A 25,778-nucleotide genomic window follows, 5' to 3' on the forward strand; every position below is an offset into this window, starting at 1 on the left:
ATTGCTTTGAGATGTTGCAATATCCAACCTCATTCCCAATGTGCTATAGATTGTATGCCTCAAGTCTTTCTTTAAACAGCTAAAATTCTTTATATAACATAGATTGCAAAATAGGACTTGCCATACTAGGTCAGAATGGTGAACTATCCAGTCAAGGACAGTATTCTGCATCTGGCAGCAGCTAATAGATGCCTCTGAGGAAGGGGTACTCCTGGGGGAATTTAGCATCACTGCACATGCGCAAAATTCATGACCTCTGCAGATTTCTTTGCTTCCCTGCAGAAAAATGATTTCTAACGGGGATGCGGGGATGCAAAGGGAAGCTGCAAGAGTGGTCACGTGCCCTTCCTGGCAGTGCAGACAGGTCAGTTTGGGCCCAGAGCAGCCGGTAGAAACATAAATCACCGCCGGGTCAGGAGGGCTGGGCAGTCATATGTCCGTCTTGCTCACTATTGTGGCATGCTTGGCGTGGAGGGGCAGGGCTTTGGGGTGTTTCTGAGGAGGTAGGTGTGGAGCAGACTCTGCCTGCTTAGTGAATTGTTCCCATTGTTCTTAGTGAATTCTCCCAGGAGTATAAAACAGGTGTAAAAATTTTAAAGCGCCTTTACATTGCCAGAGTGGTGTAAAGGAGCCTTCTTGTAAAAGATAGTGTGGCCTTAGAAATGCTTATGGCACTTTATGCATCTGAAGAAGTGAGGTTTTTACCCATGAAAGTTTATGCCCAAATAAATCTGTTAGTCTTTAAGGTGCCACCAGATTCCTTGTTGTTTTTGTAGATACAGACTAACACGGCTACCCCCGATATATGGCGCTTTAGTGATCAGAACCTGTCTACATTTTTGGACTGAAAAAATTTCGTATCAAATTGTGCTCCATGAACGGTTTGCTACTGACTTTTCTGGAGATGGTCAGTAGCCAATATAAATTGTGAATTTGAGTCCCTAGCTCTTACTTGCTCTTCAGTTGTCTATGATGTAACACTGAGCATATAGCTGCATATATTTGTTGACTAACAACTAGACGAAAGGATCAATACTAGCTAAATTACTGTTAGAGGAGATTTGAGGATTTCCTCCAATGCTCCCTACTACCATTCTTCATCCATTGTATTGCAGTTTAAATAAATTACCAAAACAATTGAAACCAGCGTGATTATATTGTGTTATTTTGACAAATAAAATATGCAGAATTTTAAAATACTGTGCATAGAATTTTTAATTTTGTGATGCAGAATTCCCCCAGGAGTAAAAGGGCAACAAATCCTGTAATGGACAATTATGGAATAATCTGCCCATGAGGGAAACGTATTCCTTACCCCAGGAAGTTAATGACTGGTTTATTCCAGGTGGCTGCATGAAGGCTTATAGCCCTGAAACAGTTTTAATCTTAACTAATGCAAGCCTGGGTGTTCTCACTTCACTGTCCATATAACTAGCCCGGCCGTTCCATTTTTTGCTATGACGGCTCTGCATCGCCGAGGCAGTACATTCCACAGGACAATCGTGGGGGGTGCAAAAATAGCAAATTTCCTTATTCCGGTTTTGGCGTGTGCTGAGGCCTGCTGCTCCCTGCAGAGCCGCCTAGCCCAGCGGCCCGCACCCGGACTCCTGCACTACCCCTTGTTTGCTTCTCGCTGGGTGCCAGTGGAACATTCCTCACCCTCTGCCCCCCTCCACCGTGAACGGTACCTTCCTGGAGCTGATGAGTCACGTGGCGCGCCCCACGCTGGGTGTGGGTGGTGCGGGCTCAGGGCTGTGTCACATGACACCGCTTTTCCCTGGTTCCTGCGCGTGCCGGCTCTGTCAGTCTGTGTGCGGCGGGGCCTAGCAGCAGGATGAGTATCTCGCGCTGGCCGCTGCTGGCGGTCGCTGCCGCCGCGGCGTTCGCGGTGCTGGCCGAGGACCCGGTGAGCGGCGCGTCGGGGCTGCTACGGGGGGCATTTCCCCGCGGGTTGCAGCTGTCGGTGCGGGGCTTCCCCCTTCCCCGGCGGGCAGGTCCCTCCGAGGCTCGCCCGCAGCGCCGGCGGGCGGACTGCAGCTGTCCCGGCCGGGCGAGGGCTGCCCCTGCTTGCGGGAGGAAGCGCGGCCCTCACCGGCTCGGGCGCTCGCTGGGGTTGTGCCACCAGCAGCGTTCTCCTCTCAGGCAGGGGCGGCCCTCGCCTGATGCTGCCTCTGGGTCCCCGGGGGCGGACACGGAGCCTTGTCCGGAGTAGTTGTGTGCACGGGCCACATCTCGCTATTCAAGGCACCACCCCAGGCTGATAGAGGAGACAATGGGCTGCCACGCCTGGGTTAGTAGCAGGCAGGTGGGAGGTTTAGGAGCCTGGGAGTCAAGCTGGTTTTATTTGCTCTTGTAATTGGTATTGGTCTAAACTTTCAGAGTGGGGTTCCCGAAGCTAGGCACCTCGGTTAAGCACTTAGCATTGCACAGCTGTAGTGTCCCTGGCGGCTTGTATCCTATCCTCTTTGGCTTCAGTGGAGGCTGGGGGTGCTCAACCCTTCTGAAAGTTAAACCACTTAACTAGGTGCCAAGCTCAAACTGTAGCCCTTGTTAATGATGTAGATGCTTGGTGTTTTGCTGTGCAGAAAGTGGTACTGTCCAATCTACAGTAAGATCAACTGCTTTTCATCCTGTTGTGTGCGGCTGAAGTTACAGGTTCCTCTCCTCTTAACTATTTGCCCCAAACCACTCTTTGTGTGGGTTAGTTGTAAAGTACAGCTATATTCTGTAAAGCAAGAGGTGGTTAAGGCTGTTCATGCTGTTTGGTGATGCCCTGAAACAGTTAACTAGTAGTTGTGTTGGTTAAGCAGCAGGATTTAAATGTGCAGAACTTTACTGGGAAAACTTGATAATTCTCTGTAAAAGGTATAGGCAGAAAACCAGTATTCAAATGAGATCTTCTAGGAGTAACTAGAAGTATTTATTAGTCTGCTTCCTACGACAAAACATACAGTTAACACCTTCCCTGGGTTAGGAAAAGTACAGACACAATAATACACAGAGAAATTATTGTGACCTATGGGAGAACATTTGTAAGACCCAACTTTCCCTAAAAACTCCAGTCAGGTTAGTGTCCCAGGGAACTTTTCTGAACTGAAGCTTGGATTTTCTTCAGTGGGAAAAGAAAACACTTGAAGGTTTGGGCAATAGTCAGAATAGCAGAAATCTAACCAAGCTAGTTAAACTCCTAGCTGATAAATTTACACAAATTGACTTTTGTGGTAGCCCTGTGCAGCTGCCCTGTAACTTTTGCAACCTTCATATACCTCTGAACTAATCCTCTCCATACCTATCACTTCATTTCAGGAGTAGATGAAGTGAGCTGTGTGTATACACTTGTGAAGCACTCTGAGATACTTTGAGATAAAAAGTGTTCTATGTTTGGATTATAGTAGTTTCTAGAGACCTCATTCAGCATTGGGATCTCCTTGTACTAGGAGCTGTGCAAACAGTAATAACTTAAACCCCTGTCCTGAAGAACTTGATCCTGAAGCCCCCCTCTTCAAAGTGTTTGTATGTGAGTAACTTAACTTTGCATATGTGAGTAGCCTGAAGGCAAGACTACTAATGTAAGGCAATATACCTGTGTAATAAGTATTTGCAGGACTTTGGCCTAATTAAAGACAAGATGCAACAAGTGGATGCCTTATGAATCACAGCAGCTGCTGTTCAACTGTGCAGTGCAGGATGTTTAAGTCCTGGATATGTTAATTTTAGATCATATGTAACCACTTTAAAAATATTCTGTTTTTAAATTTAACAAATTTCAGTAAATTACTTGATTAATAAGCTATTGTCCTGGAAGTTGTTTTCCTTGTGCTTGCAATGATTATTTTGCATCTTATATTTACTTAATATACACTTCTGACTTAGTTTTCTTTCTTGTATGAAAGATTAAGTTGGCAAAGACTTCTTGATGAAATACTGCAGTACTGCACTCAAACGTACCAATACAGTTTTTAAAATGTGAAGGGGGGGAAAGAATCTCAAGAGGACTGCATGCCGTGTGTATTTGTAGTGTTATATAAATAGAGAATTTAAGATCATTTACTTTTAAACCATTAAGTATGGTTACAAATTTTTATTTTTAGAGGGAGTAAATACCAAATTGATTTTATTTGAACTAGATAATTTATATAAAATGGTTTCCAATTTTTAAACAATTGTTTCGTAGCATAAATAATTTGTACTGTATTTTAGAAGGAAAAATATATCAAACAATAAACAATCCTAAGGATTCCTGAAAATCTGTACTACTGAGAATAAGGAATTCAGGAGGAGAAGTCCCATTGACTTTAATAGGATATCTTGAAAATCTCTGCCAATATAGTTAGGGCAAGTTCTTTGTTTTAGAAGAGTCCACTTTGAATTTATCTTCTCCCTACTCCACAGCAATGTACAATTGAATAATTGCTTCCTTTTATGACTTTCTGTGGTCTAGGTAACAGTTGTCTTGTTTCATAAGTGAACCTTAATTCTATTACAGTATCCTTTTTCAAAACACTGAAGTGACACTCTTACTTTTGTGTCAGGACATAAAATGTATTGAAGACATGCTGTGTAAGCAGAGTTCATCATTTTGATTGTTTTCCGCTAAGTAGTCTGTATCAAGCATGCTGTTAGAACATTGCATATGAATGAGCTGACATACTCCAAATTCTAATTTATACATGACTTTTTGATGCAACTGATCATATCTTTTTAAAATATGAAATGTGGCCTTCACCAGTGCAACAAATATTTGTAATAAGTTTATAATGAAAGTATTGCAGAGGTAATTGAAGGGAAGCAAAGGGGATCTTAAAATCCAGCCAGATTCTTAGATCTGGATCTTGCAGTTGACTGCACACAGGTGTATCCTTGGGGCTCCATGTTGACATGGAGCATGCTGCTGTAGTGGCTTAGAGGCACTTGTGTGAAAATGTGTTTGGGTAGGCTATTTAGAGGTGTGGCAGGTGAGTTGGTGGTGAAGTGGATAACTATATGACTGTCATCTTTGAATTTGTGTGATTCAGTTTCTTATAAAGAACTTCAGGTTTCTCTTTGATTTGATGCAGATGCATTAGGTTAAAGTATACTTCATACCACTGGTAATCAAGCTGGTTTCTCATCACTAGTAATAAATATCCTATAGGGGACATGCTTTCAGTTACAGCTGTGTAACCCCATTGTATTGAGAATTGCACAGGTTGTAACTGAATGCCTTCAGTGGGTTGTACACGTAACTGAGGGCAAAACTTGGTCTTGCAATTTCAGCTTAGATAGAACTGAAAGCAAAAGAAAATTGGGCTCACTTGTCATATCTACATTGGTTCTGCAATGCTGTTAATTTTTTTGTATTACTTGTTACTATTATTCTGAAGGATGAAAAACATCAGTAGGATTATTACAGCATGGCAGAATACTGCCCTGTAATGGGAGAGGTAAAGAAACTGTTGTTTTATGGAATGTAGAATTCTAAGCTGTCTTTAGTTACAAAAAGGATGCTGAATATCAATTAGTCCGATAATCAAATTAAAAGCTATCTTTAATCTATAAAATACTATTCAATGTTATAGTAGTGCAAAGGGAGATTACTAGAAATAATAGGGTTAGGTAAGGGAAATCTTACACTGAGTAGCGAGGAAAATTTCCAGAAATTCTGGAGTACAGAATATTCTTCCAAGGCAATGATGAAAACGCTGTTGCTTGGAATGGACAATTTAAATGTCCAGAATGAACTTTATAAATGTAAATAGGCTAGGCTTGAAAAGTTTACCCAACCGTTACTAATCTGGGCACTAATGCTACCCTCTACAGTGACAAATTTGTGGCACCATGGCTCCTGCAGTTTACAAGAACTAAAACGGCTATGTTCTACATTTAAAATGTAACTGTCAGCTTTCTATTTAATAAACTCAGTAAATGGATGGCTGACTTTTTTGGACTCACTTTCTTCATAACTTGGCTTCACTCACTTTGATCACGGCATATCTTTTCTATGTTGTCTTCAGTGTCTTTCATCTTACCTTTTTCCCTGCATTGCATTATCTTTCTCCATTATATTTTTTCCTTCCACTTCACCCCCACAATCTATTGTGTTTCTCACCCTCTCACATACATTCATGTACACATGAGATTTGGAAAAACTTTACCCAACATCTAACAGTCAAAACAAAACCTGGTAGCAAAAGGTTGGTAAGAAAGAAGCAGCCTGTTTGGGCCAATGTACAAGCAAGAAGCTATCCTATCTCCAACCAAAACTTCCTAGCTATTGAGAAAGAGGAAAGTATAGGAATTTTTACCAAGATGCTGCTTCAGGTCCCTGCTTCCAAGGCTCCACTTTTTGTAGCAGCCTCTGATTAAGTGTCTGACATACCTGAAGCCCACTTTCATGGCTTCTGAAAGGGAAGAAGATCTTTCTGTCTACTAAGAGCAGCCTGACTGTTAAGAGGAGAGGGTGTATCTCCTCTATCCTTCCTCCAGTTTCATAATAGTTGTGAAGGAAGGGGTCTCCCTTACCACACTAATAGCTCCAGACCTGTGCTCCTAATTTCATTCTGTTGCTGGGACATGTGTGTCAATTTCACTGCTGCTCCAGAGGAGCTTCTGAACAGTATCAATGAAACTAATCAGTCTTGTCAATTTCATGCTTTTGCTCAGGAAAGCTGTGAATAGTAGATGCTCTGGAACTGTCTGAAGATCTGGGAAGAGCAGTGTATGTTGGTTCAGGAATGGAAGGCTCTCTGTAACTCTCCATCTAGAAACTTGTCTGTTTTCTTGAACTTAACTTTCCAATCAAAACACCACACTTAATGTTTAAAAAAAAAAAACACTTAAAATGTTACAGAACACACACACAATGACTATAACTGAAAGACTATAGAAAAATCACTTCTGGTTTTTAAGTTTATTTCCTTTTGAGTACCCACAAAGGACAGTTTCACATCCCACCCACCCCACACCCCCTTTGATTATGTAGGTTATTTTACACAACTAGAGAAAGGGGAAGCCTTTTAAGAATGATTATGGAACAGCCAAAATTAGCTTGGGGCATATGTAATAGCAGCATATGTAGGACCTGAAACACCAAACTTTTTTTTTTAAAGTTGGATTTCAAGCTAATGTCCTATTATGTTCAAATTGCTAGAGGCAATAATGTTTCCTCAATTAGTATAGACATGGCCTAGGTTACCATATTGAGCTGCTTATCAACAAAAGGATTCTGGAGTATCCAGCTATCACTTTACCAAAAAAAAAAAAAAATTCCCCAAGAAGCCAAATTTCCAAACTGAAATTTGCCATTTTGCCTTAACAGTAGATCACTAAGAAGCAGTTGGGTGCATTGCCTGGAAGTCTGCAAACTTACAATGTTTACCTAGTTTTCTTTTATAATTTCGTTATGAAGGGATAATGAGTTTTTAAACCATGCTGGCAACAAAACCATGGATCATTTTGAGATACTTGAATATTTGTCTGCTTAGCAGTGTTTTTCAGCCAGATATCTATTTTGGATGTGGCACTATACTAATTGCCTGACCTAGTTCTGATTTTGCTTTATCTGTTAAACAGAGATGCATGTGATGGAATGTTTCCTTTTTTAGTATTGCAAAATGTTAAAGTTTCACAAGATATAGTTTGGCTGTTCAGAATTCAGACTCTTTATAGCCTTCTCTGTCACCTGATGTCTCCAGCTAGCTTCCTTATTTTAGATTCCTTAATTTGGTAGTTAGCCTCTGTAAGTTTGAAATTTGTTTTACCTTTGTCTTAATTAGGAAGAGGATATAACAACTGCACCACAATGTGTTCATGCCCATGAACCTGCATACTTCCTATAGTCACATCTAGCATGAGCTGTGATTCCCCTCATAAAGTTTCTTCCCAATCATCCCAAACAGAGAGAATACAAATGTATTACATTATTCAGTGCTCTGCTGATTGCTGTTCTTAGCTGTGACTATATAGTGACTAGGACAACAGGGTAAATAAGAAGCAGCTGCCTGCCAAAGAGTAACCTCTATGATAGGTATAAAAATCTCTTTGCTAGATTAACTTGTTACAGATCAAAAATCCACCCCAATTATATTGCACAAGTATTAATTAACTTTAACATTTTTAAATGCCCTGTCTTCCTCTGTGATTGATACCATGGAATAACTTCTAAGATAGAAGGTACCTTGCACAGTGTCACAGGCTGTTTGAATTTATGAATCTAGGAAACTTAAGATGAGTTGCCCAAGGACAACTTGTGTCTCCTTCCAGATTGTTGAACATGGATATATTGGCTGGCAGTTGTTTAGTCTGAATGAGTTGTATGCCCTTTTGTCAAGGACAAACTTAATCTTTCTTACTGGTGCAACCAAACAAACTGCAAATAATTGACAGTCTGCCTGTTAACTTGTAAATGGCATTTGTGCCCATAAAACACTTTGGGGTGCACTTGTTCTGTAGGGCAAAGTGGAGGTGTGCTTGGATGAACAAAACTCAGAGGCAGGCTGGTAATTTTTTCCATTACTTCTGTTAGCTGGCTACACTTACAAGTCAAATGAGGTGAGTTGCCAGAGTGGAATAGCTGGTGCAGCACAGGATTGGGAGCAGGGAGACTTGGGTTCTGACCCTGATGCTGACTCCTAGACTTCGCTATAGTACAAAAAGTATTTATTGCTCACATTGGGTGCAGCTGTTATGCTTGGGATTATGCTGGCAGTTAATCAGTTTCTGTATTGGTGCTGAATGTAAAATTAAATGGTGCCAAATGTAATTTCCCCTTGGCTACATTTTATTTAAGCCATATTCAGCAACAGTTTAGCTGCACATGTCAGCAGTAGGTAATGTCTGTACCATATAGCAAGCTCTCGTGACTTAAGTGGTTTGCTAAATTTGTATGTGCCTTTGCCACCCATCTGTAAGACAAGATAATATCAAACATGCCTATCTTGCACGTGTGTGGTGATTTACTTAATGCTTCTGAATTATTCTGACCTCTTAACAGAATGCTTTGTAAATGCTAAGTGCTATCACTGGCACCTCTGATCACAATAGGAGCAATCAGTTAATATATAGGATTAAGTGCAAGCCATTAGCTTGTCCACTAAACAATAAATAATCTTAAATTCACTTGTTCAGCTTGGACTACCAAAATATGGGATTTTTTCCTAGCCTGTTGTGATTGCTCAGCTAACCAACTGGTTAGATTATTCTTTATGATAAAAGTATGAATGATTCCTTATCATCCCCAAGCACCTGCTTGTGTCTGAGCGTCTTAAGGCCAGGGTTACTGTCCCACTTCCTCTGTCAGGCCCTTTAAGGACTCTACAGCAGACTGTCCTGTTTCAACACCCCTTCTTGGGGCCCATTTATTACAAAAACATCATGCAAATAATCCAGAACAAAAGTCCCAAAGCATCGTCCATCTATCACCAGCAGTGCATCTAATCCCTTGACATAACACATACCATGCTCCCAGCGCCTCTTTGGTCCTCTCCTGGCCTTCTGCCAGGACAGCCACCCAGCCTTCTGCCTGGAGTACAACCTCACTATTCCCAGCAGGAACCCCTCTCTGCTGGGAGTTCATCCATGTCAGGGAACATACCTCACTCCTCTCCTGTTAACTTCTTTCAGCTCTCCAGCATGTAGCTCTCATTGGGTAAACCCCTCTGTTGCACCCTTGCCTTCAGTCTTCTCTGGTCCTTCGTTTCAGCTCTCCAGCTTGGAAGTCAGTAGGTAACTCCCTCTCCAGCTTGGGGAGGTCAGCAGTGAACATTTCTGCAGCTTTTCCCCAGAGACTGCCTTCCCTATGTGTTTCTCCCTGATCCTTCATAGCTGCATGTGCTGCCTGGTCCCCCTAATTGGCTTAACTGGAAGCCCCTGTACTGGCACAGGGGAGCTGGACATGCTTCATTTAAAAGGACCAAAAACCTAAGACTACATAGCATATTAAAAACAAACAAACAAAAAAAGGTAACCAAGAAGTTGGTTTGGAAAAAAAAAAAAAAAACCTTTACATTCTTAAACAGTACTGTTTCTCTCTTTACAGTTTGGAGAAGACTGCAGAAGTAAAACATATCCTCCTGCAGGACCAACGTGAGTAACTCAAATTACTGGTACACTTTCTACCACATTACAGGAAAACAGTGAATGGGGGGTGGGGGGGAGAAGGCAGTTTAAGCTTCTGGCTTGCTCGCATAACAGAATCAAACAAAAACATCTTTCATAGTTTTGGCCTTGTACTTGGTATAGCACAGTTTTATAAACTTGTATAAATATGAACTTTGGTATCTGTTTTTCAGATTCAAAGGGACGGTTCCAACATACATCATAAATCTTGATTTACCTCCCAGCAGAAGATGGGATAAGTTGCTGAGTGACAAAAAAATAGAGGTATGAAATAAAGCTTTTGCTCTTAAGTTTAGCTTTAACTTTTTTTCATGGAGACTCACAGGAAAGAGTGAGTGGGAAGAATTTACCTTTGAAATATTTAATGACTAATGTTTCTAATTCCAGTTTTCTGTACTTAAACTAGTCTGACTTAAGGTCTTGACTTGAGGGGGGGGGTGGCTTAAGTAAACACTTTCTTCCTACAAAATGTTTATTCTCAAACTGGATCTGACATAATAGAAGGTAAGTTAACTAGTAATTAGAACACTTTGAAGAGTGGTGTTTCCTGAGGTGGACTTCATTTTTCTTATCAATGTTTTCTCCTTAAATCTAAACACATTTATTATGAGGGAATTGTGCCAGACAGCCTTCTGGGGGCTGAAGTATTCTATCCACAAACACAGGATACAGCAGCAGTAGTCTTAACTTTCCCATACGATCCAGTCAGTATGCCTCCTTCCTAATTTGGAGAAACTGACTCTGGTGCTGAATGGATAGTCCATTCCTCATCACCATACTGTTTTTGGCCCTCCTAACACTGTAAGTTAGGGCACCGACTGTGGTGGAGCTTTTTATGGTATGGAAAGAGGTCACTAAATTTGGTTCATTCAAGCTATCTAATAAGCCATTGGGTAGAAATAGCTCTTGAACACTATTCAAGTGTGTTTGGTTTGAACCTAAAGAGAAAAGGAACTGTTTCAGATTTTCAAATCAGCCTGTCTCTAAAGTTAGGCTTAAAATTCATATTTAGGCCTCTAATTAGAAGTAGCTTTTTCCCCCAGATGTGTTGAAGTCAATGAGAAGCAGATGCCCAATGTCAGCTGGAGCTGTTCATCACCTCTTAAAACTAAGCTAGTTCTGCTTTTGCCCAAATATAGGTTTTAGGAACCTGTTTTTAGCTAGACTTGAAAACATTGGTCTATATTTTTTACCAATATTTTAGACCATGTACTCCCTCTTGAACCATGTAAACCAAATCAGTGGAGTTTCACCATTTACAACAGGACTGCATTTGTTATGTGCACTCAAGTGGAGCAAATTTGAAGCTTTTCTAGTGAGATAAGTTAAGTTTCTTAGAATAGGGCCCTTATTGTTTTGTGTGAATAAGATAGTAAGAGCCAGAATTAGGCTCTTAAATGGCTGCAGAAATTGGCAATGTTTGTGTCTCATCACTAGCATCAGATGATAATTTTTGCTTTTATCATTTCCTATATTAAAATGCAAAAGTTACCACAATCTTGAACTCTAACTTAATTTTTGCCTTTCTAGTTGAAGACTGTAATTCAGAGTATTAAAAATATAGCAAATGCATTCGTTCCTAGTGGCAAAGCTGTTGAAATAGTGGATACTAAGTTGGTAAGTATCTTCAGTGTCTGGGGGGGGTGTGTGGTTTTTTTTGTTTGTTTGTGTAAACACATCAAATTGTATGCACTAGCCCCCAGAATGCAGTCCTAGAATCCATCGAAATGTAGGGCAGGAAGGGACCTTGAGAGGTCATCAGGTCCAGCCCCCTGCATAGAAACAGGATCACATACACGTAGACCATCCCTGACAGGTTTGTCCAACCTGTTAAAAACCTCCAGTGATGGGGATTCCATAACCTCCCTTGGAAGCCTATTCCAGAGATTAACTACCCTTATGGTTAGAAAGTTTTTCCCTGGCTGTAGATTAAGTCTATTACTTCTCCAGAGACTGAGACTTCAGCTATGATACTTACTTACTTACTCTTAGTTTAGAAAACTTATTTTTGTGAGTTAAATTCTATCTGAAGCCAAATGCTAAACTGAGGAAAAAATTATCACAAGTGTTCTGTTTGGGGGAATTCTTATGAATTCAAGAAAGTTTGAACTTAGTCTTCCTATCCAGTAGGAAAATTCATACGCGATTGACAATGACTTGGTCTCTTTAACAAAACAAACATATTGCAGTGCTGTTTTTTCTGCTGTGCTGTACTCCTTCTTAGTCAGTTCCTTTAGTTCATTGAATGGGGCATAAGTGTCTGACCACAACAGCACTAGTGAATTTACCAAACGGTCTTGATCAGAGTCCATTGTTTTGGACTAACAGCAAAACTGTGGCCCCTCCCCCTTTAACGACTAGCAGATATATGAAGTATTTGTGAGTAATTCACAAGTGTGGCAAAACTGAATTGAAACAGTAAAGTTTTGAGCAGCAGCAGTAATATCTGGAGTTAAAAATACTATTTTACTATGTGCACTTTTTTAAAGGGTAAAAGGGACAATAGCAAGAGAAATTGTGGCTGTGGTGATGGCTGATAAACCGGCTGATCTATATTGTAAGAGACATGTCTGTGTACACTGCAATTTCCTTTTTATCCTTTGTACATTTTTAGACCTCAGCTGCTAGACTGACTGAAATGATTTTTTTTTTTTAAACTCTTAAGATAAGGAGACCCACATGAAACAGTCCTAGTGATTCAGAAATGCCTTTTATGTCTTGCTTTTAGAAGTTAGATTCTTTGGGTCAAACCTTCAAGCCTGGTTGATCCAGGCTTGGTACAGGACCTGAGCAGGGAGCAAGATGACATGGCCACATATGCTAGCTGTGCTCAAGCTAATGTGCTAAAAATAGCACTGTGGATGTTGCAGCATGGGCTAGCCACCCAGGGGGTCAGGCAGGCTTGTACTTGGTCAGCTAATTCATGCCATAGCCCGGGCTGCAATGACCACATTGCTATCTTTGCCATGTTAGCTTAAGCAGAGCTAGTGTGCCAGTCTTTCTGGACTGGGAAGCGCACTGCTAGTTGCAGTGTAGACATAACATTAGACAACTCTGCTTGCCTCATCCTGAAAGCCACAGGAGGCCAAATCTGTACCTACATAATTTACAACAGTCTCATGTCACTGGATTAGAAGGCACTGTAGCTACACCCCATCCTACTTCCTCCCATTCCAATTCCCCTCTGTGGGGGAGAATGGGTGGTGTAGGTAGTGATTTCCCCTAATCAGCATTACTGTGAATAGTGCCTGAGATTTGTCTTGGTCTTAATGGTGACAAGACTATACTTATCTCCTCATTACTGTCTGTGGTCTCAAATTAACTGGACATTGTGCCCATCTCCATTGTTTGAGTGTAGAAATTTTAATAAAACTTAATTTTTATTATTCAGGTGCTTCCTTGCCTTTCAATTTCTTCTACAAACCCCTCAAATATTTGCAGAGATATTCAATGTCCAGTTTTACAATGTCCACCTAGAAAGATGTGACTATAAGGAGGAAAGCCCCTCTGTTTAGAGACCAAGATATTATTCATCTTCAGTTACAATTTAAACAAGTCTTTTTTTGTCCCCCAGGTTCGACTGATTTCCACCCTTCCCTACCCTTTCAATGAAGAGCTCAAAGGGATTGCAAATGCTTCGGGCATTCCTTTGGGTAATAATTTCAACATTTCAGTTCTGTAATGTCTGAATCACTGGTTGGTTGGTTTTTTTTGTTTGTTTTTTGTCTTTGCCCCCCTTCTTTAAAATTACAGTGCATTTATCGGTCACATTAGCCTACACTCCCTAATTATTGAGTATATAATTGGTAATTTAGTGAAACACTTTGTGATGCTTTAAATTAAAACATTATCTGTAGGAACATGATGACCGCAAATGACACTTGAAAGATTGTGACTTGTAACCCTTCTGTCCAGCCATGCCCTCTCCCTGATGGCCTTGTGAAGCAGATCTTCTGCTGGGAGATATGGAAGCTCTCAACCTAGGACTGCTAGAAGTTGTAGCATTCCTTTGGTGAGAGTTCTTTGCCTTTCCCTACACCCACTCCCAACATGCCAAAAGGAGCAGGGTAGGATTGCTTGTAGGACTTTTCTCCCCAGAAAAGCTGTGTATAGCTACATGCCATAGTGAAAAGCAGGCCGCATCCACGCTGCAATGTGTAGCTACATGTGCAAATGAAAGGCATCCCACTGCCAGAGCCACACTGCTAAAAAATAGCCTTGTAGACGGGGGAGGTGCTGCTTAGACATGTAGAGAGCCATGTAGGTTACATACCCACAGGGTTCAGATGTGACTTTACTTGCCTAAGCAGTACCTCACCATCTACACTGCTGTTTATACCCATGCTGGGGAGCATGCAGCGTATGTACTCTACATGCTGATGTAAGGTGTGTGCAGACACCCACAATGGATCTCTGGGTACTCCATTTTCTCAGGCAGATCAGGAGAACCACTGATCTGTGCTTTCCCCCCCAACAATCCTTGCAGTATGCAAGCAGCATGAGCAGTGCTATGTTGAAGATTTTGTGTGATACAGCTTTCCTTGTTCAGCAACTTGCATCTTCAGTGTCAGATTTGGGTGGGCACATAGGTGCAAGAGAATCTAGCCCCATGTTAGTTTAGTTCTTAAGATATTGAAGCTCCTTATACCTCGTGAGGCTCTTGCCTTTAAGTGAACTGACTTGACTCAAACCCCAAGAAAGTCAAATTGAAATTTTGGGGAGAGGTAGTGCTGTAGGATTCTCCTTTCTCCAATAGACGTCTTTTCTAATAGCTACTCTTTTTATTGACAGTCTGGCACTTTGATTGAATGCACCTCCTTTTTTTTTCCTAGGAGAAATTGTTCTGTTTAATATCTTCTATGAAATCTTTACAGTATGTACTTCAATAGTAGCAGAAGACAAATCAGGTAAAGTCTGTTCCTAACAACTTTTATTGTGAATCTTATGGGAGCAATGGCTTTTGTCCTGTGTAAATACTTTTTGGTTGAGCTTTGATAATAGTCCACTATGAACTTTGCTATTGCTGGCTTCTGTTCCTTGCTCTGTTGCTGTCCAGCTGGATGAAGTGATTTGCTCAAGGTCACTGCTCCCTGCCTCCGTTTCCCCTTCTGGAAAGTAGTGATGATGATGATATTGAACTCTATAAAGCACCTTGTGATCTATAGATGAAGAGCACTATGTACAAGTTAGGTACTTTATGTGGTAGGTGCTCAGATACTGTAGTGATGGGCAGCATTTATATAACTCTAAACCAAATAGTTTTAAGTGGCTGATTCATACCTACTGAATTAAAAAAAAAAAAAAATCACTCCATGGTCACAGTGTTCTCAGTTGCTAGGTGAGAGGACTGGGTTTCAGGTTTTGTTTTCTTGGTCCATTCTTTCCCCTTCCTAAACTGCACAGGCACTAATATGAGTTGTCTCAAAAGGAGTCTTCCATTTCTCAGCCAAATGGGTGATAGCTTTGAGGGTAAGAGTGAATTCAGTGAACAAATGGCATGAGGATTTCATTTGCTGCTTTTTTCCTTCTTATAAATGAGTTCTGATATTGCATGGTCACTCTTCCCATAAACATTCAGAGTTTTTACAGTGCATAAAACACCTTTACAAACAAACAGTAGACCATCTACTCATTTAAAACAAAACCCTCAAATAGCTGTGGATTGAAGCAGTAAACTGGAACTGCTTTGTAGTCATCATTCCATGGACTCAAACACTAGCCCAATCTGTAAACTACTATAACTTTCCCTATGTTTCAGATTTACTAGGGTAGTTGAAATGCCTTTCCAAGTCTCCAGGAAGACACAGCACTTTTAAAGTTACCCGATTATGTATTCATTCAGGTGTTCTATCATGTTAATTTGATAACATTCCATTTTATTTAAAAAAACATTAATGGGAAACCTGGGATAATTGTATTTTAATGCCCAAATAATGTTGGGGATTGGAGTCCAGTTTGAAATGGAAAACAATGGGACAAGTGATATTTCATCAGATTAAAAAAAGCTAAGGTTAGAAAACATTAAATTTTAGAAAGGAAAAGCTTTAGAAGCAGGCTTGTTCCAAATATCTTTTTGGCAAAAATAGTTTTTGGTCTCCCCAATCATTCTTAATATAGAATGGTCTTCCTTAGCATCCATATTGGTATAGCAACACCCACAACAGCATCCAATTATAAAATCTTATATCTATGAGTTCAGCTTGCCTGTTTTTCTTTAGTCCGATAGAGCCGTAACCCCCTAGACATGTCTGTTTAAAAAATATATTAAAATAACTTCTCTTCTAAATCCAGGAAAGCTGTACCATGCTAGAAATTTAGATTTTGGACTATTTCTTGGGTAAGTACTTGTTTCTGTCTGTCCTTTATTTGGAATAATTCTATGATTTCTGAGTCCTAAAAGCAACTTAGGCTTGAATGTTACTCTGTTTGCTGTTTTTCAGTACAAGCTACTAATTTAACATTTACACATTGTCTGACTGTTGCAACTAGTTACTGTAACTTTTCACTGTATATTTCTGGTATAATGAAAAAGACTAGTACAGGCTAAGAGTACAGCTCTCCTAACCTCAAGCAGTAAAATTACCCTTATTCCATACTTAGCAGAAATGGCTGTCATTCCATTTTAAAAAAAAAATCATCTTGTCCTGCTAGCATGGAAGAACCTCATAGATGGTACAAGTGACTTCTTCTCTCCCCCCCCCCGGGAATGGGCATGAATGGTTGCTGAAAACACGTGTGCTCTGCTCTGTCCCAGCAGATGGAACTCACTCTGGCAAAGAGTCTGCTGTGGCACAAAACACAAAGGAAACAATAAGAAAAGAAAAGTAGTGGATCTCTGGGGTCACCAAGCTTTTTTTTTTTTTTTTTTGGTCAATATCTAATTCTTCTAGCAGCATCATGTGAACTGAAGAAGCACTTGTACCATGCCATCTGGATTATTCCTGCTGCTTTTTTTATGGTCCTATGTATGTATACACACACACACACGCTACAGCACCATCAGTGTGAACTCTGGAATTTAGTTTCCTTAAAAGGATAGCTTGGGTCAAACATAGACTTTAGCTTTTACATCTCCTAAGATCAGTAGAAATGTTTCCATGGAATCTTCTTTTAAATTCTCTTGGAGAGTTTGCATCCAAAATATTGCCACTTGCTAGTGCATGAGTCCAGTAAACAAAGCTGACCAGTTTATATTTTTCTTAACTCAGAGAATGTAAAACATAAATAGTGAAAAGTAAACTGAGTATGGAACAAGGGTGAGATTTTACCACTCTTAAAACTATCTATGGTGCTGCTTAGTGTGCTTTGTTTTTTAAATGTGTATACATTTAACCTGGCTATCGCTGTACTTTCAGGTTGTTTTCAGTTTTTATTCTTTAACTATAATTCATGAAGTTATATGTCCCTAGTAGGCCTACTGTCCACCTTGCTGCTTATAGACAGATGGACTAAAGATTCAACTGTAATATTCTGAGAAATGTCTCTCTAAACAGTTCAGTTTATATTTGGGTAACCGATATTACCGTACAAGTCATTTGTTTTCTTGACCTCTCTCAGCATTCACAATCTCTGTTCTGTCCAGAAGCTGGTAGTCTACTCACTATTATATATCTTCTAATGATCTCGTGTTTGTATCCATATAGATTCTATATCGGGGGGTGGGCAAACTTTTTGGCCTGAGGGCCGCATCAGGCTTCGTAAATTGTATGGAGGGCTGGTTAGGGGAGGGGGACGTGGCCCAGCCCCCACCTCCTATCTGCCCCCCCTCCCTGGGGACTCCTGCCCTGTCCAACCCTCCCTGTTCCCTGACGGTCCCTCTGGGATCCCTGCCCCATCCACGCACCCCACTCCCTGTCCCCTGGGACTCCTGCCCCCATTCAACCCCCTGTTCCCTCCCCAACCACCATCCACACCCCTGACCACCACCCCGGAACTCACCTGCCCTCTGCCCTTTCCCCCGCCGCCCCCTTACCGTGCTGCCTGGAGCACTGGTGGCTGGCAGTGCTACAGCTGCGCCATCCAGCTGGAGCCAGGCCACGCTGCCATCACACAGCACAGAGTACCGGTCAGGCCGGGCTCTGCAGCTGCGCTGCCCCAGGAGCTCACAGCCCCGCCACCCAGAGCGGGGCAAGCTGAGGCTGTGGGGGAGGAGGGACAGTCTCCCAGGCCAGGAGTTTGGGGGCCGGGCAGGACAGTCCCGCAGGCTGTAGTTTGCCCACCCCTGTTCTATATCATGTTCCCTTCCACTCACTTTGTTTGAATAGTCTGAGCTCCATTGTTTGGCAGTAGTTTTCCTCCCAACTGTCTTAATAGCCAAGAATTTCAGAATTCCATTAATTTATTCTCCTATTACATTTCTGAAATGTCAATTTTATCTAGGTTTTTCTAATACCTCCACAAATTAACCATAACTACTGTCTTCTCCATATTTTTACTAGAACTTCTGCTGTTTTGTGTGAGCTTCATTGATCAGTGCTCCTCAGCATCTTTCAAATTCCCCCTGATTAATATCAATAACCTCCCCACAAAGAACTTCAACTCTGATTCTTTTGGCTCTCACAGAGAACTCCTATGTCTCTTTAATGAATCCTGATAGTATTGTGTCTTTGCTTTCTCAATGTCTGTATAAGATAGGGGCATGGATGAGACTTAAAACTAAAGATGGTGGTCTCCCCAATGAGATATGATCACCCTTCGTCCAAGAGGTATACATCTTTGGCGTGCTTTAAAAGTCTCAGTAGCTCCTGGAATTCTAGGTAATATCTCTGCCAAAAGTGGTACAGTTGTTATGACAGTTGAGATTATTTCAAGACCTCTTAATAATAGGGTTAAGGTGTCTGGGTAAGTATTGTGTAGAGTTCCAATTTGGCACTGAACAATTGAGTATGGGCCGATATTGGGTCTTTAAAACCATATATTCACCCATAAACTGCATTTTATAAATTCGCTTTACACTTTCTTCATGCATAGATTAGCTAGAAGTAAGGAATTAAAAGTAATGCTAAATGTGGAATTAAGAACACTGTTGCATTGGGTGCATGTGTACATTAATGCATAGTTAAATGTTACAGTCTGTGTAATAAGATGGGTTAGAGTTTTTTCTTAATGCACACTTTCCTCCTGTAGGTGGGACATAAAAAATAGTTCCTGGATTATAACTCAGGAATTGAAGCCCTTAGTGGTGACTCTGGACTTCCAGAGAAACAACAAAACAGTATTTAAGTCTACAAACTTTGCAGGATATGTGGGCATGGTGTCTGGAATCAAACCAGTAAGTATTCTTTGTTTGCAATGCTACAAAACTTTCTGGCACAGATTTTCTTTAAGAGCACAATTCACCTTCCTTCCAAGGATCAGTTAGGAACAGGTTTGAAACTTGTTCATTAGTCACCTTCAGAGACTGTCCTTCATCTTTTGTAACTATGAGCCCTTTACACAAGTTAGTAGCCTCCAAGTTTACTCATAGTTGAGATGGAAATGTACGCTTCCAAAGAATGGAAGAAGAAAGGAGACTTGTTGGAAAATGCCATTGATTTGCACAGTTTCATTATAAAAGGAAATTGCCCACATAAAATACTTGAACTTTGAAGCTAGGTTGTGTAGCTAAAGGAAAATTTCACTCTCTCAAAATTCAGAATCGTGCAGTCTTGTATCCAACACAGATTTGGCTTTAAAAAACGAAAAATTAGATGAGCAGCTTTGTGAACAAGCAAAAAATGAGATCACTTGTGATTGCCAAAAAGAGGAGAAGCAGTGAACTTGGAGGTCGGGTACGTTATTGGCGGGCAACTGATGTGATGCTCCTGTAGTGGTCTGATGGGAGAATGACCCCCAGCATTGGATTAACACAACAGCAAAATCTACAGTAGACTACAAACCCCAGGATCCATCTCCAGTTCAGCCTCGTCTTACCCACATCTAGATTAGTATGGTTCTGCTGCACGGGTGTCTAATTTTGTAATCCCTTTCTCAATGGAGTAGTTCCACTGGTGTCTTCTGAGAATATTCACATGAACAGATTATAGAATCCAGCTATATGTCCACCTTAAAGTACAGTGTTACTCATTGCAGTGTCAGTAACTAGTTAACTTTCATAATGAAGTGAAAGATACTTTAACTTATTTTGTTTACTATTTCCCAGGGAATTTTCACTCTTACAATGAATGAGCGCTTCAGTCTTGACGGTGGTTACATTGGTGAGTAACTGAGACTTGTTGCTTGAATATATAGCAAAGTTTTCAAAATTTAGGGGTGCCTGCTGACTTCTTTCTTCCCTCCCCCCCCCCAAAAAAAAAGCTGACGTCAGTGTCAGATGCACAAGACCCGGGGGGGAGAGGGGGGAACAGAAACCAAGGTTAGGAATTATACCAGGTATGTAGAAACTATAAAAATCAGGAGGAAATAAGGTTGTGTGTGTCTGGGAAGAAAAATTGTTATAACTGGTGACTTCTTTCAGGAATCTTTGAGTGGATTCTTGGGAGGAGAGATGGTATGTGGATGGGCTTCCTCACCAGAACTGTGCTAGAGAATGGTACAAGGTAACATGTTTTTTCTGCTGATCTTTGTTTATAGTGGTAGTGCTGTGGATATTAACATTTAGAACTCCCTAACTACTTTTTCTTCTTCGAGAGATGTCCCTGTGGGTGCTCCACTGTAGGTGCTGGTGCGTCCCTGCACCTTCGCCCGGAGATTTTTACAGCAGTACTCATACCGGCCACGCATGCTCAGAAGCTGCCCCCTGCTGTGACTCTAGGTTAATAGTACGCATGCGTGGCCGGTCTCCTCAGTTCCTTCTCAACCGTCCCCGGCCTGAGACGGAGCTCAGCAGACTCATTAGCAAATCCTTCACTCTTACCTTTTAGTAACCAGTTCTTGTCAGTTTTTTTCTGTTAGTATAGTTACTTACCCAGTTCATCTGTTTAAAAAAAAAAAAAAAAATTTTCTCTGTCAGCCGCGGCTATGCCGGGCTCCACAGGTTTCAAACGCTGCGCTACCTGCAAGGAAGCTATCCCGTTGTCGGACGGACACTCAAAGTGCATAAAATGTTTGGGGGAAGCTCACATTCCCCAAAAATGTGCCCACTGCTGTAAACTCAGCTCCAGGGCACGGAAAGACAGGGAGCTTAAACTCAAACTGCTCCTGCTTCAAAAATCTATCGGGTCAGTTTCAGACCCAGGCATTGAAGCCGGCTCCGCTACCCGACACAGCCCCCCCCCTCAAAAAAGCTCAAGAAGTCTACGAAGAAGGGGCACCTTTCCTCACCGAACAAGACTATGAGGCATAAAGTTTCTCCAGGCAGATCAACGATCTCTCTGCCTGTGCTCCCTCGCCTCAGCAATTTCTATGAGCCAGGCTCCTCCGGAACAGCGCAAAAGCCGCCTGAGGCTTCAGCGCCGCCGAGAAGCTCCGGTGCCAAGGCATCAGGCTTCCAGTTGCCTGCCTCAGTTACGGCACCGTTCGGCACCGCGAATGAGACGGTGCCGACATTCCACAGCATGCCTCACCCGAGGCAGCCTGACATTTCTCGCCCGGCACCGACCGCGGCACCGACGCCTGCGGGGCATTCTGACACACAGATCACAGCCAGAAGCCCCGATCGCGGGAATGCTCCTGTGCGGCAGCCTCTATCGGCTCAGCTTTCATCTCCCGCAGGAGCTGCATTCACTCATTTTACCCAGACAGCTGATCTTCTAGTATCACCTACCTTGCAGTTTCCGCTCATGAATGCATATTCTTTTTCAATGCCTGAGTCAGGATCTGAGCAGTTTTCCTCCAGTGAGGAGGAAGCAGATCCACAGGGAGTTTTTTCTCCATATCATGACTCCCAGCCCCGGACCCAGAGCAATAAGGGTTATGGAAATACTACCTCCTCCCACTCTCAGGACCCTGCCCCTTGGGGGATGAACCCCTGGATGGCACCACCTATGCCCTACCCGCCACCATGGCAATACTGGGCACCATGGGCATCATACCCTCGGGAACACATGCCCCGTGGCCACTCGACCAGGCGCAACACTGATCCAGCGCCGTCTCCTAATGCATATGCCAGTGACACGAGACGCCTGGCAACACAGCCACGCTCCCAGGATAAACCTAGCCCTTCTCCTGGTCCAACAGATCCGGAGTTAGCACCTGAGGAAGCATTACTTCCCCTTCCTCCCACTCCCTCTGATGAATATACAAAATTCCAGGACCTCTTTAAGAGAGTTGCTAGTGACCTGAACATTAACCTGGACGTGGTTCCCGAACAACAGCATGAGCTAACGAACATCCTACAGCCCCCTTCTTCCTCCAGAGTGGCACTCCCAATTAACGCAGCCCTTTTAGAACCCGCTAAGTCCATCTGGCAGACGCCAGCGACAAGCCTACCTACCTGCAAGCAAGCGGACAAGAAGTATTTTATTTCTCCAAAGGACTCTGAATTCCTTTTTACCCACCCAGCACCAAACTCATTGGTAGTAGACGCTGCGAACCAGAGGGCTAGACAACAGTATTCTCGTTCTGCCCCACCTAACAAGGATAGCAAACGACTGGACCTGTTTGGTCGCAAGGTCTATGCATCCTCCACCCTCCAATTTCGTATAGCTAATTATACTGCAGTCCTGGCAAAATACGACCATAAAAACTATAATAAGTTAATGGACTTTATTGATGACATTCCAGAACAAAGAAAACAGTTCAGAGCTATGGTTTCTGAGGGCCAAGCCATTTCACGCACCGCTCTCCAAGCAGCCCTCGATGTAGCCAACACAGCGGCAAGATCTACCGCTACAGCGATAGTCATGCGACGGGGCTCATGGCTCTCCTCTTCCTTTTTTCCTCGCGAAGTTCAGAACACAATTGAAGATCTTCCCTTCGACGGTGACAAACTCTTTGCTTCTAACACGAATGAAGTGCTTCATTCAATGAAAGACTCCAGAACAACCCTCCGGTCTCTAGGTCTCCAGGCACCTATGGCAAGAAGACGACAATATCGATACCAACCATACCACCGGCCACGTTATCCCGCATTTACACAACCTTCCCATAGACCGCAGGAACAGCAACAGCCGCAACGTCCACGACCAAGATTCCAGCGACGTCGCCCAAACTCTGCAGGGGCGCCTCAACCCCCACCAGCTAATAGGCAGATTTGAAGACTTGGTCGAGGGTTTAGAAAGCAACGCCCTCACTTCAGCCGGCACACCAATCTTTGGACACCGCCTACGACCTTTTTTCCATCAATGGAGGAAGATTACCTCCGACAAGTGGGTCTTAGAGGTAGTTACAATTGGATACGTCATCCCCTTCCTCTCCTTACCTCCCACCCACCCACCCTCCCCGTCCCTCTTCAGGGACCCTTCTCACGAGCAACTACTCCTCCAAGAAGTGCAACATCTCCTTCATCTGGGAGCAGTAGAAATCGTGCCAGAGCGACACAGAGGGAAGGGTTTTTACTCCCATTATTTCTTAACGGAGAAGAAAAATGGGGGATGGCGACCAATCCTCGATCTCAGGCGGCTCAACACATTCATCAAAAAGCAAAAGTTCAAGATGGTGACCCTCACTACCATAATCCCAGCGCTGGAGCAGGGCGACTGGTTTTCTGCCCTCGACCTACAAGATGCCTATTTTCATGTCACTATACATCCGGCCCACAGACGTTTCCTCCGATTTACCCTTGGTTCCACACATTTCCAATACAGGGTACTCCCCTTCGGACTATCTACAGCCCCCCGTGCTTTTTCCAAACTTCTAGCTGTAGTCACTGCTCACCTCAGGAGACAAGGGGTAGTAATATTCCCTTACCTCGACGATTGCCTCCTCAAAGCTTCAACATTCGACGAGGCGCTCCGGTTCACACGGCTCACAGTCGAGTGCTTTCTTTCTCTCGGCCTACAAATAAACAGAGACAAATCCACATTACGCCCCACCCAGCACCTGCAGTTCATAGGCGCAGACCTCGACTCTCGGACGGGGCTAGCATCGCTCCCACCCGATCGCTTCAATTCCATACACCAACTGGCCACAATTATTCGCAACAGCCCTCAGGTAACTGCCCGAGACTGCCTGCAACTACTAGGTCACATGGCCTCGTGCACTTTTGTCGTCCGGAATGCACGCCTACACATGAGGTGCTTCCAAACGTAGCTGGCAACAGTTTACAAACCGAATATGCATTCTTTAAACAAGACTCTCTCCCTGCCTACTCCAGTCAAAGATTCGCTACATTGGTGGACCGTCCACTCCAACCTCTGTTCTGGAGTCCCGTTTCTTCAACAGGCTCCATCACGCATTCTGACCACCGATGCATCTATGACAGGGTGGGGTGCACATATGTCTCATCACACAGTACAGGGACTATGGTCACCAACCGAGACCTCCCTGCACATAAATGTTCTAGAACTTCGAGCCATTCGCAACGCGTGCCGTCACTTCCTGCCACTAATCAAACATCATCACGTACGCATAATGACGGACAACATTGCATGCATGTTTTACGTAAACAGGCAGGGCGGAGCTCGTTCCCATTCGCTGTGCACAGAGGCTATGAAGCTCTGGAATTGGTGTATTGCGAACAACATCCGGGTATCAGCAGCCTATCTTCCCGGAATCATGAACACCACAGCGGACGAACTGAGCAGACGCTTCCCATGGGACCACGAGTGGGAGATAGACGAGAGAACCATTCACGATGTATTCAGCACCTGGGGTTACCCAACCATAGACTTGTTTGCAGTTGCAAACAACAAGAAATGTCTCAATTTCTGCTCCAGAGCAGGACTGGGCAAACATTCCCTGGGGGACGCATTCATGATCTCATGGCACCAAAACCTATTTTATGCGTTTCCCCCGATACCAGTTCTCAACAGGGTCCTGATAAAAATATGAACGGATCGAGCCAAGGTGATCCTCATTGCCCCATCGTGGCCCAGACAACCATGGTTTCCCTTCCTCACCAGAATGTCAATCCAACCACCAATCTCCCTGCCGCTTATTCCGAACCTTCTATCTCAATAGCACGGCCGTTTTCTCCACCCCAACCTGTCCATGCTTCACCTCAAGGCCTGGTTCCTACGTGGTTCTCCCAACGCGAATTAGATTGCTCCAAACAAGTTCAGGAGGTACTCCTACATAGGTCTTGCGAGTAGATAGCGTTCTGCTATCTTCAAAAGTGGAAACGGTTCACACATTGGTGTTCTGCTCAACATCTTTGTCCTACCTCGGTACCTCTTTCATTTATATTGGACTATCTCTTGGGCCTTAAGCAATCTGGCCTTTCCTTCAGCTCCATCAGGGTCCATTTAGCTGCTATTACGACTTTCCACGACAGAATTGATGATACGTCTGTCTTTGCTCACGCTACTACGAAGCGTTTCCTCAAGGGTCTACAAACCTTATATCCAGACATTAAACCACCGACCACCCCGTGGGACCTTCATCTGGTACTATCTGCCCTAACTCAACAACCCTTTGAACCCCTAGCCACGTGCTCCCTCTTACACCTCTCGATGAAAACAGCGTTTCTAGTGGCAATTTCTTCTGCCAGACGGGCAGGAGAAATAGCAGCTCTCATGGCACATCCACCATATACGATATTTTTTAAAGACAAGGTTACCCTCAGATTACATCCCAAATTTCTTCCGAAGGTCCACTCGTCATTCCATATTAATGAACCCATACGCCTGCCGACTTTTTTTCCG

General features: G+C 42.9%; 1 protein-coding gene across 1 annotated transcript in view; it reads left to right on the forward strand.

The window, feature by feature from the left end:
• The first annotated feature begins 1,751 nt into the window (after positions 1 to 1,751).
• Positions 1,752 to 25,778, forward strand: part of ASAH1 (N-acylsphingosine amidohydrolase 1) — a 31,544-nt gene continuing 7,517 nt past the window's right edge. Inside the window, exons 1-10 of the mRNA XM_034771310.1 lie at positions 1,752 to 1,906; positions 10,016 to 10,062; positions 10,269 to 10,359; positions 11,626 to 11,712; positions 13,670 to 13,748; positions 14,928 to 15,002; positions 16,387 to 16,432; positions 19,222 to 19,366; positions 20,237 to 20,291; positions 20,552 to 20,633. Coding sequence (XP_034627201.1) covers positions 1,835 to 1,906; positions 10,016 to 10,062; positions 10,269 to 10,359; positions 11,626 to 11,712; positions 13,670 to 13,748; positions 14,928 to 15,002; positions 16,387 to 16,432; positions 19,222 to 19,366; positions 20,237 to 20,291; positions 20,552 to 20,633 — 779 coding nt within the window. The 5' untranslated portion in view covers positions 1,752 to 1,834. The remainder of the gene's footprint in view (positions 1,907 to 10,015; positions 10,063 to 10,268; positions 10,360 to 11,625; positions 11,713 to 13,669; positions 13,749 to 14,927; positions 15,003 to 16,386; positions 16,433 to 19,221; positions 19,367 to 20,236; positions 20,292 to 20,551; positions 20,634 to 25,778) is intronic.

The sequence above is a fragment of the Trachemys scripta genome, chromosome 5 (assembly GCF_013100865.1).
Source record: "Trachemys scripta elegans isolate TJP31775 chromosome 5, CAS_Tse_1.0, whole genome shotgun sequence".
Taxonomy (NCBI): Eukaryota; Metazoa; Chordata; order Testudines; family Emydidae; genus Trachemys; species Trachemys scripta.